This window comes from Podarcis raffonei, chromosome 10, assembly GCF_027172205.1.
Source record: "Podarcis raffonei isolate rPodRaf1 chromosome 10, rPodRaf1.pri, whole genome shotgun sequence".
In the NCBI taxonomy this organism is placed as follows: Eukaryota; Metazoa; Chordata; class Lepidosauria; order Squamata; family Lacertidae; genus Podarcis; species Podarcis raffonei.
In genome coordinates this window covers 6,909,292-6,926,907 of record NC_070611.1, presented here as the reverse complement: position 1 = coordinate 6,926,907, position 17,616 = coordinate 6,909,292, and the positions used below count along the sequence as shown (strand labels likewise).

General features: G+C 41.2%; 1 protein-coding gene and 1 pseudogene across 1 annotated transcript in view; both read left to right on the top strand.

The window, feature by feature from the left end:
* Positions 1-17,616, top strand: part of RELN (reelin) — a 292,640-nt gene that overhangs the window by 156,055 nt on the left and 118,969 nt on the right. The window contains exons 12-17 of the mRNA XM_053405719.1: positions 4,551-4,702; positions 6,889-7,001; positions 8,404-8,612; positions 12,243-12,371; positions 13,231-13,340; positions 15,845-15,911. Coding sequence (XP_053261694.1) covers positions 4,551-4,702; positions 6,889-7,001; positions 8,404-8,612; positions 12,243-12,371; positions 13,231-13,340; positions 15,845-15,911 — 780 coding nt within the window. The remainder of the gene's footprint in view (positions 1-4,550; positions 4,703-6,888; positions 7,002-8,403; positions 8,613-12,242; positions 12,372-13,230; positions 13,341-15,844; positions 15,912-17,616) is intronic.
* Positions 1,765-4,544, top strand: LOC128422115 (40S ribosomal protein SA-like; annotated as a pseudogene).

Below are 17,616 nucleotides of genomic sequence, written 5' to 3'. Positions count from 1 at the left end.
ATGCAGTGTAAGTGCTGCTGCTGCTACCCAGGCCATGTGAACAGGTGGCTACTGTGAAAAGGACAGGTATGGTCCCCAAAGCCTTTGGTTTGAGCAAAAAAAAGTTCTCAAACCAACTTTCAACCTAACCATATTTTTTTCTCCTCCTTTTGTTGACCACACAATTTGACTTGTGTTGTGCAATTCTCCTATGCCCTGGCCTACATTTTAGAGTAAATCAAGCAGTAACTATAGTCGCTGGTCCTCTCTTCAGATTTGTTGTTTTCCCTGCTTCTTCAAACTCTGACCTTAGTTGTTTCCCTGTCATTTTTCACTACCTGACCTGATTTGCACTTCTGCCTGCAAAGTGTCTCTGCTCACATATTCCCTAGCTCTGTGTATCATTTCACTCTTTCATTCAGCACCTTTTGTAGCTTCTTTCTCATTTATCTGTTACCCCGCTGCTATTTGCCCACAATTAAATACAAACTGCATTTCCTATGTATATCATTCCCTCTCAAGACAATTCTCCATTTCTTGCTCAGTGGTAGCGTTTCTGTTCCTTTAAATGTTTTTTTGCTTTAGTCAGTCCCTTTAAAATTACGCCTCTATTTCCACCTCTATTCCTGGTCACTTTAATTATGGTGATGGTCTCAGGGCAGTGACATTCTGGCAGCCACCTATGGTATTATGACCCTCACCAGCTCATTGCATTACAGATCCATTCTGTCCCACATTTCAAAAGATCAGCTCAATATTTACATGCTTCTCTTTCCCTAAACACCTTCTGGCAGTGCTCCAGGAACTAACTTGAAGCTGAAAATGAGAAAGACAATAATGCTGAATTCAAAGGAAAAGTGCATAAGGATAGGCTGACATTAGTGCACTAATAAAAGAAATACAAGGACTGTTTGGCGGGCCATTGAAGCTTTCAGGTCTTCCAAAAAAGATTCTTCAGGTTTTAAAACAAACTTATTGAACGACAAAGTATGGTTTTGTCAGGTACATAAGACCTTAAATTTTCAAGAGTGGTTGTGTGCCTTTTGCACTTAGAAATCAGACACGCATCCTTAGACATTATCTTGCTAGTGCATTTCCAGATTCTCTCGTGGCTCTTCCCAGACTATCAAAGAGAAAAGTGGGTTGCCTTTATGACATTGTCAGCAACCACGTACATCTCCAGGAGTCAACAATTGGTGGCAAGTGAACAGCAAGTCCTTGATGAGAATGTCTCAATGGTCCCTACCAGGCACAGCCCTTTTGCAGGGAATGGGGCTGTGCATATCTTTGATTAGAACATCATTTCAGAATTGCTATTCGGCCATTTCTGGAATTGTGTGAAATAACTTCTTAAACAATGGCTAGCATGCACACTGTAATTCTCTAGGCTTCACCCCCCCCCCCTCCTGGGTTTCCATTTCTCTGTGTTCTCTATGTTGACTAGCGCGTGCATATGTAAATATACACAAAATATCATTGCAGTGCTTGCCTCCCATCCCACAATAACTTGTTACTTGTGCATAAAGTAGACCTTGTAGGAAGCTTTTGAAATATGGCTATTCTGTAACTAGGACAACCAGCTTCGTGGTCTGATTAAAAATCCTTACATTTTAAAAAGAAGGAAACTGTTATGACCTGCTCACTAATATCATTGCTTTAGAAGCCGGTGTATGACAGGCTATTGCAGAATAAATGAGTGCAATATAAAGGAGATTCAATACATAGCCTTCAACAGTGTGTAACGGGCCTGAGGAGGGTGCTCCAGCAGTTAGAATAGGTATATTGCAAACACACAAGAGTGCTCCTATTTTCTCTCTGTGAAATATTGGAGGCTATGCATTATGTGTTGCTTGCTCTGTGACTGTCTGAGATGCCAAACACCAGTTAGGAATTGCATGCTGGTTTGTCTTGTGAACTTTTAAACTTTCCCTGCAGCCCAGTAATGTTCTCAAGCTTTAGGCACAATGAAGTAACTGAAATTAACCAGTTATTGAAAATCCAGATAAATGCCAGTACCAATTAACCCCTTTTTAATTGCAGAATATATCCCTAATAAGTGCATCTTTTGTGAATGCTGTTCCAATTAAACATCAGCCCCTGCCACTCATTATCATTAGTCTAAATTGGTTCCCTGGGAGTTATCCCAATAAAGTAACAACCCTGATTAAGTAAACCTACTTCAGCACCTCTTAGGCACCTTGCCTTTGGAAGAGCCCACAATTACAGGCATGCAAACATTTGTAATGCCACCTTGAGAAACTAGTTTGGACTGTATTTAAATTGTATCAGCAATTTTGTGAAGAAAAGAAATTACGTAATTACAGTCTGATTAGAATGTCCTGTGTAAGGAACTATCTGCACTGATAATAATGATTTGCACTGATACTTAGTTTTTTTTATTAATGTATTATGAGGTACATCTTGAACGCTAAGCATTGAAAAATATTTGATACAACTTATACCAAATGCATGTACTTTATGCAATGTGGATTAACATTAGCTTGGTTCAAGATGTGTTATCAGTGTAACTGCAGCTACATAAAAAAGATCCTGCTGGATCAGGCCAGAGGCGCATATAGTCCAGCATCCTGTTCTCACAACCAGATGCCTATGAGAATCCAGTAAATGGATTTTACATATTGTGCATGATCCCCACATATACAAACAACTGGGTGCATGCTTTAACTTTTTCTGATAGATCATTGCTCAGTGGCGGCAGAGGCATTTTTGTGTCGAAAGTGGAGCCCAATTGGTGGCTCTAGCTATTCCTCCATCCCTCCCAATGCTGATAGCTTCCGTGTGCTGCATGGCAGAACCAGCCCTGTTCTTGCTCCTAAAAATATGCAGAATCTGCTTTTTGAAGGTTCTTTGTAGTTACAGGAGGTTCTTGGAGGTATGGGTGCATGTCCTAGACAAGTGGTGAGTAGACTTTAGACACGTGGAATCTACTGTTCGGGGCCAAAAAAGTATACCTTCAAAACATTATTATTGTCTTTCTCTCTAACCCCCAAGAGGCCTTCATAAAACGTTACTGCATTTTCTGCTGTTGCTTTCCAAGGAAACTTCTACAATGTCTGAAGCTCTTGATGTCCTTCAGATGAAGGAAGATGATGTCCTCAAATGTCATGCTCCAGGAACCCTTCTGGGAGGCACCAATCTAAGACTTTTAGACATAACAGATATAACAATTCATTTATAAAAGAAAAGGTGTTGCTGTTGGTATTTATCATCATCAGTCTGAAGAGAACATGGAGAAAACTTCTCTAGGCAACCCATGCTTTGGTTGCCATTGAGAACCCAGTTGATGTGGGTGTTATCTCTCCCAGGAACACAGGACAGTGAGCCTTTCTGAAATATGCTGCTTGCACTTTCGCCAGTCAGATCCTGGGAGCCTTCTGTGAACCCCTCCTTTTGTTTGTCACTGATCCACAAGCTGCTTATCAGCCACGGAGTGAATCGTAGATAAACATCTGCACCATTGCCTTGTGTAATCAGATTCCCCTCTGTGCATCTTGTGCAGCAATAAGGGGGCTCACCCATTTGGTGTGATGTGGGTGTTGGCTTGTGAGGCCCCACATTGCTTTTGACGAGTACCTGTGGGAGGTCCATGCCTGATTTCTCCTTCCAACATGATCCCGAAGAGACTGAAATGGAAACTGCAACTGAAAAGGCAGTTACAAAGGAAGAATTGCAAGGCGAACGGACTGCATCTGTACATTAATTCACTGCTTCTCCACAGCCTGTGGTGGCTGAAAGTTCTGAAGGGACACAATTGCCCTCTGTGCCAATACAAAAATTCCCTGCTAAATAATTGCAATGCAGCTTGCCACTGATACTAGGTAAAGGGTCATCAAGACTGACAAAGAGGGTAGACAGCTCTGATCCTTCCCTCAATTCTGCTCCTTGGTGGCAGTTAAAATGCCTATTCCGTCATTTTTGTTTCCTTATTCTTAACCTTTTCATCCATCATTGAGACTACTGCCAAGAGTGGGGCAAGCAACTTGGTCAGGAGAATACACAATGCATAAAAACCTTTTTCAATATTCATAATAATTTTTGTCAAACATGTAGCTACTTTGAATGATGGTGAACATATTTCAAATCTTGTCATGCTGCTGCTTCTTCTTCTTCTTCTTCTTCTTCTTCTTCTTCTTCTTCTTCTTCTTCGGACACTGTTATTGGTGCCCCTCCACCAAAAAATCCTGAATATGCTTTAATTAATTAATGTAAGTTTGCTGCTTTTAGCACCAAGGGCCACTTTACATGACCTTTTAGCTATAAATTGTAAGGTGCATTTATATATTTAAAGACATTTGTACCCCACCTTTCTACCCCAGGTGAAACAGTTAATACATTAAACATAACAATATCACAGGAGACCACATATAATATGAGAACAAATATTGGTAGTAAATCAGGAAGAAAAACAAAATACTGTACATACCCAGCAGGCCTGAACATACTGTCATATTGGCCATGGTTTCCTGTTGAGTCTATACCCAGTACCAAGGATTGCTTCTACATAATGTGTGAAATAGCCCTATCTCTTACATCTTGACTAATGTCTTTAGGTGGGATATATCTGGAGCTGTAATCGGCACTGAATGTGGAACCCTGGAATCAGGTTCATCAGCTGTTTTTCTCAGAGATGGAGAGAGAAAGCTGTGCACTCCATATATGGACACTACAGGTTACGGAAATCTGAGGTTTTATTTCAGCATGGGTGAGTATGAACCATTAGTATGTTTTGGTGTGTGCACATTCAATGAGAAAAGGTTAGTTATTCTTTTGGAGAGTGTGTTACAACCAGTCCTTCTGTCTGAGTGCCTGTCCTTTTCAGAATCTGTGCGGCACTTGTTCCTCACTGCCTCGACTACCCTTGACCCTTGGTTTGGCTGTTTTTCCTTCCACCATTTTCTCACTGTCACTTGCTACTAAGCCTTCACCAGGAAGCAGTTATCACAAGTACTTATGACAAAACTAGAATGGTGATAGTTCATCCCTTCCATACTGAGACTGGATCTAGACATGTCAAAGAAACAATTCAGTTAATTGCGCTGTAAACTCATACAGGGAAATCCGGTAGGGAAAGGCAGGACTCCACAGCGTCATCTCGTGTCACAGTGTTATATTGCATATATAACACATATAAAACACTTTATGTTTACCAATCTAGCTGAGTCCTGTGTCTCCTGACCTCATAACTCTGTGCATTTCCCCCTCCAAACCCTGGTAGGGGCAGAAATATATGCTATATGATAACATCAGGACATGAGTAAATTTTACTACACATTTCCTAGGAAGAGGTAGAAAACTGGACCTGTATTAATCATAACATTGAGTTCCAGCTTCTGTTTCTACTTCACCTGCTATATTTCCAGTGGGATGGGAGATGTATGAACCTAGTCTCATGGCATCTGAGTCAGAGACAGTGTTTTTGAGGAGCATGTTTTGCAACAGAATTGGAGGCCAAAGACTCAAGTTGGTTATGCCTATGTGTCCCAGAAGAAGAATCTGCATTTTAAAGGTGTTGGACAGGGCTTGATAAATATGCTGGTGGTCACCTGAAGAGTTCCTCCTCTTCCTCTTCCTTCCTCTTGCGTTTTGTGCCTTCCCATTTTTTCTTTTCTTTTCTAGCTAGTCTGGTAATGAGCTGTTACAATAATTACTTGCCTGTGGTTTAAAAGCAACCTAGCCCAGACAGAAAAGTATTCTGTACAACCTCATGCTGAAATACTTTTGGAAATCTTGTACTGGCGGGCCTTCCACAAATGGGTGGTTGTTACCTTGGTTAACACTTTGCGAAGACAGCAGATGAGATAGCAAGCAGGGGGCATAGATACAAAAGCAGAACCATCTGCCTCTCTTAGTAAGAGAGCTGCAATTACTGGAGTTTTGTAACACTTTTTGGTAGTGGGAACCAACAAGCAGAAGATTTCAATGGCAAAATCGCACACTTTGTCTTTGCGACACTTTTTCCAGGAATGTTGTTTTTCAAGCTCTACAGATCAGGTAAACTACATGTGGAGCTTATTCTTTCAACACTGTGTTCATTAATGTGAAATGGAAAGACAGTAAAGGAAACAGAGAATAAATTTGCTTTTCCGATGAAGCAGCCTTTTATGTCAAAAAGAGTAAACAGCCTTTCTTACTGGAAGTGGAAGTTCTCTGATATTTGCTCTGAATTGTCACGTCTCCTCTGTGCTGCATAATGTACCAAAAAAAAAGCACAGGAAGGGGAGATTTCTGCATTTCCAGGTCTTTCAGGAGATGCACACCTGCATGAAAAACAGGAAAGACACTTTAGTCGACCTTCTGAACTCTTGGGCAAAGCTGTTGGCTCAGCAAGAAAGACTGTCGACTTTTATGATCACACTGAAAAACATTGTGTGAAAATTGACTTGGTTGAATATCCAAGTGGGGGAAATATTAGGAGGGTGGAAGTAAATTTTAATTTGAGTTTAAAATATAGGAGCTGAACTGCATCCAGAATAATCCCACAGAACAGTCTTGTTGGGATTGTAAACTTCAAGTTGCAGATAAGAATCTGCATGCTTAAATACTGTGTGAAATCAACCTTTCTGTATATAGAAAACCAGCAGAACAGTATGAAACAGTCAGAATAATATGCTTCTTTTCTACACAGTGTGGCTGTCTTTTCTTTTTCTTTTAACTTCCAAGCATGTGGTTCTCATCACTGTTTATTTAAACCTCATTTTGGGATGGGTATTCTATTGCTGCATTTGTTGCATTTCAGTGGCATTGACTTTGGTTTCAAATGTTGCACACATCAACTTAACAATGTTTGGCGGCTGTCATTTTCACAATTGCTTTTATGTAAGGTGAGAAGATTTTAATATACAACTGAATGTTAAATAGCTAACTCCACCAATATACACATTGCTACAGGTGGGAGCTGTGATGCTGGACAAACCCATGAAAGTGACGTGATATTGTATGCAAAGATTGAAGGAAGAAAAGATCACTTAAATCTGGATACAATGACCTACACTTCTTATAGGGTAAGAGTTCAAAACAAATCCTGAAGGTAGCACAACTCAGGTGACAAATGCTTGGCTCCTAAATTGATCCTCCATTCATATATCAGATTCCCACCAATTCCCCATTCCTCTGTAACCCCCTTCCTGTTTCCAAAACTATTCCCAAATTTGAGGCAAGTTTGGAGGGGCTTGCTCAGGTAATAAGACTATTAAAATAGTTGCAAAATTAGCATGGTGTCCTCACCATTTAAAAAAATTCTTGGAATTGTAGTTCAATAAGCTGGCTATGAATTCTGTTCATCCTAGCCTGACTAACAAAGTCACGGTTCCCAACCTCTTTGGGAATATGAGAATGACTCTTAGACATATTCCTGTAGTATAGGTACAACAAAAATAACACACAATACCCTAATTCAAACACAAGAGAATAGAGATGACTAATCTCCTTTCCACGGAGGCGCAGGTTACAGCAACAGCCAAGGCGACATTTTTCCACCTTCGCCGCATCAAGCAGTTGGTCCCTTACCTTTCCCACCCCGACCTGGCCACAGTGATCCATGCGACGGTCACCTCCAGGCTTGACTACTGTAATTCACTCTACCCGGGGCTGCCCTTGAAGCTGTCCCAGAAACTCCAGCGGGTGCAGAATGCTGCAGCGAGGCTCCTGACGGGGTCTCTGCCATGGGAGCATATTCACCCAGTGCTTTTCCAGCTGCACTGGCTCCCTGTGGAGTACAGGGTCAGATTTAAGGTGCTGCTTTTGACCTTTAAAGCCCTTCACGGCCTAGGACCCTCGTACCTACAGGACCGCCTCTCCCGGTATGCCCCACGGAGAGTCTCAAGGTCCATAAATAGCAACACCCTAGTGGTCTTGGGCCCTAAGGAAGTTAGATTAGCTTCAACCAGAGCCAGGGCCTTTTCAGCACTGGCTCCGGCCTGGTGGAACGCTCTGCCTCATGAGACCAGGGCCCTGCAGGATCTGATTTCTTTCCGCCTGGCCTTTGGCTTGGAGCCAATTTGATTCCCTCCCCCTCTTTCTTTTTTCTTTTTCCATTCTCCTCCTGTGATGAGGCTGCATTTTAATATTTTAATGTTTCAATATTTTAATGTTTTATTTTAATCTTGTATTTAAGTTGTATTCATTCAACTTGTTTTTATTATTGCTTGTTAGCCACCCTGAGCCCGGCCTTGGCTGGGGAGGGCGGGGTATAAATAAAAATTATTATTATTATGTGCAAGTACTGCTTTTGGAACAAAAGTTTTCTAAGATAGTTCGTATCTATTTATATGTATTTGTGTGTGTGTGTGTGTGTGTGTGTGTGTGTGTGTGTGTCTATTTATCAGTCTGTAATTTATCAGTCTGTAATTTATGTATCTCACAGATTACACTACAGCAATGTAATTAATGTGATTTCTGTTGAAGGTTCCATCTTTGGTTTCGGTTGTCATCAGTCCAGAGCTGCAGACTCCAGCCACAAAATTCTGCCTCAAGCAGAAGAATCATCAAGGGCATAACAGAAATGTCTGGGCAGTTGATTACTTCCATGTCCTGCCAGTACTTCCTACCACTGTAACTCATATGATACAGTTTTCTATTAACTTGGGTTGTGGAACTCACCAAGCCGGCAACAGGTAATTGCATTTATTTATTTTTTAATGTAATTGTTAATTTCTCTTAACAATTCTAGCTTTTATCAAACTGCCTCCCTGTGCTCCTTGGTGCATTTATGCAGGGCTACTGTTAGGATCTGAGGGCTCCTGAACAAGGGACCATCCATGGACCCTTTTCACCATGAATGGGCTGAGGTACCAAGATAAGCAGAATGAGGGAACATAGTAGGAGAGAAGACCATAGCTCACTGGTAGAGTGTGATTGGCAAGTAGAAGGTGCCATGAGTGATCCCTGGCATCTCCAGTTGAAAGTATTGAGCCCCTTTTGGGGCTCGTGGAACCCTTAAAGAAGTTTCAAAAAATGTGAGCACCATCACAAAATGGCTGCCATGAGGCCTGGCTAGTCACAAAGGACCGGTAACTTGCCCAAGTAACTGAGTACAAGGAAGAACTGAGGTCTGTACCTACAAATACACAACAACTCCTTTGAGCTCACAGCTTTCTGCTGTAAATTGAAACCAAATGCATAGATGGGTTCTGAACCACAAACCATAAAATTGCTCATTTGAAACCATGGCAATAATTGTGTTTCATTATTTCTTCAAATCACTTCTAACTAAACTCACTTCCCCAATGTCTTCCTCTCTTTTTTCAGGATTGCCTCCATAGCTCTCTTTCACAGGCAACCCAAGCAGGCACTCAATTCATCTCTCTCCTTCCTTCCTTCCTTCCTGTGGTCCCATCTGCTCTCCTTCGGCTCCACCAACACCTCATCTACACTGGTTTTGTCCTCCCTATGAGGCTCTGGCTTTCCCCTTTCCTACCTTCCCTCCATGGCCCCATCTGCTTTCTTTCTGGGTCTCACAACATCCACCCCTGCCCAGATGATCCATGCAAGCAAGCCAAGTCACACCATGTGTCAGAAATATTATTGTGAGCCAAGCCACATATGAAAGACAACAGTATTCTGTAGGTTTATGTAAAACTTCAGCATCTATTTTCTTCAGCTAGGACAATTGTCAGGGAACTGCCATCGGAGCCTAGGGTGGAGGCAAGGCTCCCTGACGATGCAGGAGAAGGAACCAGCAGGGAGAGAGAGAGAGCTTCCTTGGAGGAAGGAAAGAGGAGGGACACCAGGAAGAAAGAGGAGGCTGCGGAGGGAGGGCTCCGAGACTCTTCCACAGAGAGCAGCGGGGAGAGCCCCGGACCTCTGCTGGGCACGCCCACTCTGCGCAGGAGACGTCCGTGCAGAGAGGCTAGGCGGAGACTTGGAGTGAAGGAATTTTTATGTTGGAAGAAGTTCAGAAAACGCCCACTAACGGATTCTGCCAGTGACTGAGACAGTCATGGAGAAAGGGCTGTCCAGCCAGGGAAAGGTTTATCCAGGCAACGCTGTCTAGAGCTGCAGCACCCTTTACGCACAAGCAACCCCCAATTCCCTTTACAACAATAAAAGCATGAGATAGGTTTGAAAGTTTTGGCCAACTTCTGCATACAACTTCTTGGGAACCCTTAGCTGGCCATATGTGTTCTACATATGCAAATGTAGGTGTTCTGTATTTTGGTAGACCATGCTCAGGAGAGATCTACAATTAGAACAGTCCTTTTAAAATGAATTTCTCTTTTAAGGTACAGGTACAAGCATAATTTCCTGCTTCATAGTAGGGTTTTTCAGTACAGTCTTTGATCTTTTTTGAAAGATCTCCTTTCAACTCAAATAGTGGCTCCGATTCAGGGAGTTTGTTTTGCTTTATTCATTTTTGAAAAGAACTGCTAACTTCCCACAAACCTCATCTACATTTCAAAAATAATTTCACCATGCAAATCTCCTTGTCCACCAAAGCATAATTTTTAGCAGTACTCTCATTTCATGACTAGGAATATAGTAGAATATGGAGTAAATGTGGTCCTCAAAGGTATCCATAAAATTTCAACTCAAATGAAATCAGTGAAGCCTCATAAGCTATTTTAATTTACATTTAAAATATCACACACACAATAATTGTGCGGAAAGACATTCTTCAAGTAAAATCATATTCCAAATAAATTATTCTGAACTGGATAAGCCATGTGCTGGCTATTTGGCGCCAGGCTGATGAATTATTAATTTGTCTTAATGCTTCATTTGCAGAACTTAAAATGAGACTATTAGAATTAAACTGCGCTGCTTAAATTATTCTACACAGACATTTTTCAAAAGGCTACATTTCTTTCAATATTTCCCAAATTAGTTGAAAGCTCACAGAATGTGACTTGTGATTATTCCAAAAGTATGTACTGAAAGTGCTTTTATTTTTTATAATGAGTGGCAGTAAAATACTTTAAAAGTTCAGAGATGAGGTGATTCATGTTGCAAGAACTTTGGATTAACTCACACATTTTTGACCACTCACAAATACACTCCTCCTCATTATGGATGTTGGTGGAGATGGTTGCAGCAGGGCATTCTTGAATGACAAAGATCAATCTGGGTTCTGGTCTGGCCTTGGGACCAAGCTGACCTTTACCTACAACTGAGCAAGGGAAGTACAAGCTTACTCCTGCTTCTCAGTCACAATGAAGCTTTTGATAACGTTGACCTTGGCATCCTCCTGGACCAGCTCCATGGGATAGGGTTGGAGGATCTGTTTTACAGTGGTTCCAGTCCTACCTATGTGGTCAAGTTCAGAGAGCATCACTGGGAGAGTGCCTTTTCACCCCTGAGAAGTTATGTTCTGGGGTGCTACAGGGCACTATTTTATACCCAGTGCTATTTAATATCTATAAGAAGCCACTGGGAGCAGTCATCAGGAGATCTGGAAGAGGCTGTGTGTGCCACACATATCTAACCTATGATCACCTGAACTGCTCCAATATGTGAATATCTCCTTAGCTAAGATCTCTCACACATGTACTTCTTGTACCCCGTACCCACCCTCCACCCACTAGAATGCTTCTTAGAGATGCATGGGAAGCTGTTCCTTCTCAAGGTCAGAGTAGTCTGATATAGGTCTATACACACTGCAATCCTCCTCTCCCCCCACCACCACCTTTTGAGCTTCTCGGCTACTTGGGAGGAGGCTGAGATTGTCCACTATGCAGCTTCTTGATCAAGAAGACAGCTATTCTCGTATGCCTACTATATTTCTGTGCTTCTGTGGAATATAACATGCGTGCACAGCTTGGCCTTTTATCCCTGATTGTTCTGAACTTATGAAATATAAATAACCCAACTCAATTGCCAGCTCAGCCTCCTGACCCCTCCACAAAATGGTTTGAGAAACATATTAGCAGTAGGAGCACACAGGCCTTACCTCTCAGTTTCCCTTTGGTCTGCCTCCTTCTTGACACACCAGTACTGGCATCAATCCTCTTTAAACCCAATGTAAAAAACAACAGCCTGCTGGGTAAGTCAGACTTGCAGAAACTGCTCTCACACCCATCAGCTAAACACTTTCTGACAAGGGTTACCATCTCATCTTTTAACGCACTGTGCTTCATGTCTGTTTCATCTTGAATGTTCAGCACTCACAGGCATTTCATACCTCAGCATCCAGGGGATCAATTATTAAATAAGCCATGATTTTAAAGCTTTTGTGTGTTCTTGCTATTAATCGCAGTTAGTGTGGGATGAATAGCCCATTTTACTTCTCTGTTTCTTTGGGTTCCTAGTGTCAGTTTGGAATTCTCCACCAACCATGGCCGATCCTGGTCCTTACTTCATTCTGAATGTTTGCCGGAGACATGTGTTGGGTCTCACCTTCCTCACAGCACAGTCTATGCCTCGGAAAACTACAGCGGGTAAGGAAGTTCGCTCCAAATAGCTCTGGTGCAAAAATGATGCAAGAGGAAATTGCTCGTGACTCTGAAAAGCAACGGATGTGATGTCAGTGTCTTAGCTCTTCTCTGTGACAAATGGAGGAAGGCATCTGATGTTATGCTAAGAAATTTTATTCACCTAAGGATGTTTTAATTGTAAGAAGGACAACCTGATGTTTTCAGGACCCATAGTAACTGAAAAATAATTTGATAAATCTATTAAATAAACGTGAGTTTCTTAAGAATTATATCAAGCCTAAACAGTTGCTTATGGTTAACTCTGTCTGCATATTCAAACCTAAATGGCTATATATGAGTCCTCGTTAAACAGCAATAAAGTTACATTACAAGTGTAAAGTAAACCTTTTATGAGTGATGTCATTAAGGCTTCCTCAAGTATGGGCAAATCCCAGTATAATAAGGATTTGGCATAAAGGCTCTTACTCTACTTTCCTTGAACATTATATGTTCGTTCCAGAATTGTTTCCAAAGTTCCTATTTGTATAACAATAATTTGAAGGATTGAGAGCAACTAGAATAATCTGCTTCAGTGATGATAGCCAGAGAGCTTACAAGCTAAATTTAGATTTGGAGGGGGGAGAGTGAGGCAAGGATATTAAGGAACGAATATATGCAAATACAGTTGCATGCATTTAGACTTAAGCTACTCTATCCACTCCACATGCTCCTAGAGTTTAAGACGCTGTGATCCTTAAATACTAGGATACCCTTTGTCTTTGTGAGTGAATGAAGCATCTGCAACTGGTATGAGCTTGACACTATTATAACTCTAAATCGACTTGTAACTTTCAAAGCATGAAGGCTCATATGTTTGTTTCAGGTGGAACCGAATAACTATTCCACTTCCAAATGCAGCATTAACTAGAGATACCAGGATTCGATGGAGGCAAACAGGACCAATTCTTGGAAACATGTGGGCAATTGACAACAGTTAGTAGTATTCATTACCATCATCATTGTGCCTCAATAGTGCTTATTGTCTGTGCTCCCTTCTCAGTGAGTGCCTTTGTGTTTCGCAATATGATAAAAATGGTAGGGATCCCAGTTTCTTAAGCACTCCCCCCAGGTGTTGTCGTTTTCTTTATTAAAGTGAGGCTAAATATCATTTTTCCAATTTAAATGGCTTGCAGAATCTTAGGATATAACATTATGCACTGAAGCAGGCAAATACATACACCAGGGCTGCCCAAACTTTTTTCAAAGAGGGCCAGATTTGATGAAGTGAACATGTGTGGGGGCTGACCAAATTTGTTGAGCTTTTTTGAAGTTGCTGAGCTTTTTTTAGGATTTTACCCCAGGACATATACTGCCACGGGGGTCAGCAGGCTGGATTAGGCCCCTGAAAACAATGGACTTTGGACATGCCTGACATACACACAGAGACAGAGAGAGAGAGAGACAGAAATATAGGGAAGTCTTAGAAATTGTTTTGAAAGCATAGATTTACGTATGTAATTTTTTTTAAAAAAAAATAATGCATGTGTCCTATTACACAGCCACATGTGGAGTTGCAGGAATGACTTTTCTGGCTAGGTCCAGATGTACTAGGAAACCAAGGTTTAGAGATTTGCCACCACATCTCCTAATGTCCATTTCTCTTCACTCTCCCTGTCTCTTGCACAGGAAGTGCCCAGACACTTCTCAGCGTGGGTTTAAATATTACAGTTAACCATCACTACATCAATCTGAGTGCAATCAACCACACACTCCTATTTTCTCTTTTATAATTGTGTTTAAACTGAGTCTCCAGAGCGGGTGTAGGAGTATGGCTGGTTTCATTTTATTCCTGAGTGGGCAAGGAATTCATTTGCAAGAGGGAAGAGGCAGGGAGAAAGTAGGCAGAATTTCAAAGCCTGTTCCGAGTCCTGCAGTCCTCATTTAGCAGGCCTTATTGCCAGTAGATATGTAGATTAAGTCATATGAGATCTATTAATAAAATAAGAAGGGCATGATCAAAGCAAAAGCATTTTACAATGTAGCACTTCATTTGTGAATGACATACTATATAGCTGGTTTTATATTAAACATATTTGAGGAATAAGAAAGCTGCAAAATGTGCAAAGCTCTGCAAAAGAAGGTGAGAGTTCACTAATATCCCCATAAAGAAATAGGATAAATTTTAACTTTATTTTATTATAAATGCAGGTTTTCAGGCCAAGATCTCTGATGTTGATCTGTGAGTGTGTTGTTGCTTTAACAAAAATTTTGCATCAAGCTAGGAAGTATGAAAAACGGAGTACATTTCTTCTTTTAAACAAGTTGCAGTCCAAAAGCTGCACCATGTAACTCAGTTCTTACAGAAAAACCTTACATGAATTAAAGCTGCAGTCCTATACAGCCTTACTGAACTCAGTGAAACTGAGTAGACATGACTAGGATTGTGTTTTTAGTCTTATGGTGGGGGGGACATGGGGAAGTACGCTTGATAAGCGATATGAAAATGTGTGATAGTTAATTTTTGCTGTTTTTTGTTGTAATGTTATTCATATATGCACATTTTTATTTTTTTTGCATTAACTAGGGACTAACTGTTTTTGAGGCAATATTAATGTTTTGGATTGTTTGTGGTGACATCCCCAAAATGAAGGAAAATGGACAGCAGACACTTTTCACTGTGTATTGTTATTAAGAAGGTATACATGAAAAAAACGTAAATTCTAAACAGAACAATGGCAGCACAATTGGTGACTGAATGTTCATGTTTTGAAACCAAAACAAGTCCGCATGAATTTTCCATCAGAAATACATATTTAGCTTGCCAGTTTGGGCCTGAACATGGCAATGGCAAGGCATTCCAGTGCTAGCTTCAAAGTTTCCAGTGGGAAAACAGGGCCAAACCACGGACAATTTCAGTATCATGCCGGTTAAATGGAATAACTTTGTTCACATGGGAGTCTATGAGAGTGCTGGGTCCCCTGCTAGACACTAGAGTTTGTTGTCATAGCATGTACATGCTATACAGTGTTATTTGAAATGTTGTACTGTATTGATCATTACTAACTTCTTAGGTTTTCACACACTCATTGTGTGTTATTCATATCCATTGCTGGTTTTCTTGTATTTGTCTTGGGTCTTATTGAGGTCCTGGATAATGGATATAGTAAGGCTATTTTTGGAAAACTGCTTATCCATATCAGTTTCCTTCAAAAAAGGGGCAAATGTCCAAAAAATATCCACAGAGTAACCTTAATTGTAACAATATTCAAAAGAACATAAATCATCTTGCAAGAGCAAGTTTTGTTTCAGTCAGAGTCATAGTTAACAAATGCATCCATCCATATATTCACTATAAATCTATCACTTACACAATCACATTGCTTGGATCAAAGGTAAATATCCCAGTCTTGCTTGATATTATGAAGTCAGTATATCTGTGCCTTGTTTGTTTTTTCTTTGTCTCAAAATTTAATATAACTAGTTTTCTTTATCTGCAGTTTACATTGGGCCATCTTGCCTCAAATTCTGCTCAGGTCGAGGGCAATGCAGTAGAAATGGCTGCAAGTAAGTCTGATATAAACCATCGGCCAATGTATTTGTGCTTCATATTATGGTTCTTTTTAGGTTGTAAGATAGTCTGTCCTCTGGGAATGCACCCTCTCCTGGTGGAATAGGCAGGATCCTCTACAAGTGGTTATCAAGAAGAAGAGTTCTCGCCTCGCTTAGACCAGACCTGTCTCAGTAGCAGCACTCTTGTTAAGTCATTCTGTCATTCATTCAGCCCATATGGAATCAAAACAATTATCAGGTCCTCTGGTGTGGCATAAGGTGGGGGCAGTGCTATTCACCAAATACTACTGCAGTGTTTCAGAGGGGCCTACCTGGGATCCGCCATGTAACATGGACTGCAGCACCACCTGATGGGTTGTTCCCTTTGTCTTCCGCCTTTATTTGTTTACCATGCCTATTATTACTTCTCCCAACTGGCAGTGGCAAAAGGCATAGCTTCAGCTGCAGGGAGCAAAGCATCTTCCATGAGCTCCATACCTGCTACTTCAAAAATTATTTGCCTTTTCTCCAGAAGTTTTGGAGCATTTTAAAATTACTCTAATTGACACTCCAACGGTCACCCTAACTTTTAAAGTTTACCATCCAACCAAAACAATAGTTGCACTGACGTTTTGCTTCATCAGGTGTTTGAGACTGACTCCATTAGCTTCAGAGCTTCAGCCTCTATTTGCTAGGGTTCTGGTTATGTGGACTGGTCACCCAACTGCTTTCGCCAAATCTATTAATTAAAAAATGGTCTGTAAAATATATCTGTGTCTGTGACCTTTGTAGCAGGGTCCCTTTTTGATTGAGTGGTAGTTGGGCCTAGGTTTCTGGCCTCGGTGTCAGTCACAAGCAGAAATGAGTCCATGCCTCTCCTTGGCCATGGAGCTGTCATTTGCAGCTGAGGATCATGAAAGCTTGGAATTTCCCATGATTCCCAACCACAAAAAAAATAATGGGAGTCCTCTGCCATATGTTACCCCTACCGTTCCCTAGCGCTTTGTGCAAAAAAGGTTGGTGAGTGTGAAAGTAAGGTTATCTCTGGTGTTCCATTGAACCCTTCAAAAAAAATTGACTTTTTCAGAGTGCTCACATGAAATACTTCTAGCAACTTGCTTTGTTTTCGGTCAGACCGGAAGTGTGAACCTATTTCTGCCCACACATCCAAAGGACTATGAATGACACCTGTTGGGTGTGGGTAGGGCTCTTATTTGTTGCACTTAGGATGTACCAAGCCATATCAACAGAGAGCTGATTCCCACATCATGCTAAGCCATACCACAGCTTAGTGTGAACTCACAAGGATTAGGGTTCCTGGAGAGGAGTCTAGAGCTATCACGTTCTTCCCCCAGTCCTCCTGCTGCTGCAGTGCTGTGTTTCCTCCAGACAAACTATGAACTATAAACCTAGGAACGAACCTTGGAGTTACAGCTTATGGTTTGCTGGAAAAGAGACAGTGGGACACAGAGAGAACAATGAAGGCGGGGGTTCCTGGTTTCATACCTGTACAGAGGTACCTTGGTTCTCAAACTTAATCCGTTCCGGAAGTCCATTCCAAAACCAAAGGGTTCCAAAACCAAGTCACGCTTTCCCATAGAAAGTAATGCACAATGGATTAATCCATTCCAGAATTTTTTAAAAAACAAACCTAAAACAGCAATTTAACATGAATTTTACTATCTAACAAGACCATTGATCCATAAATTGAAAGCAATAA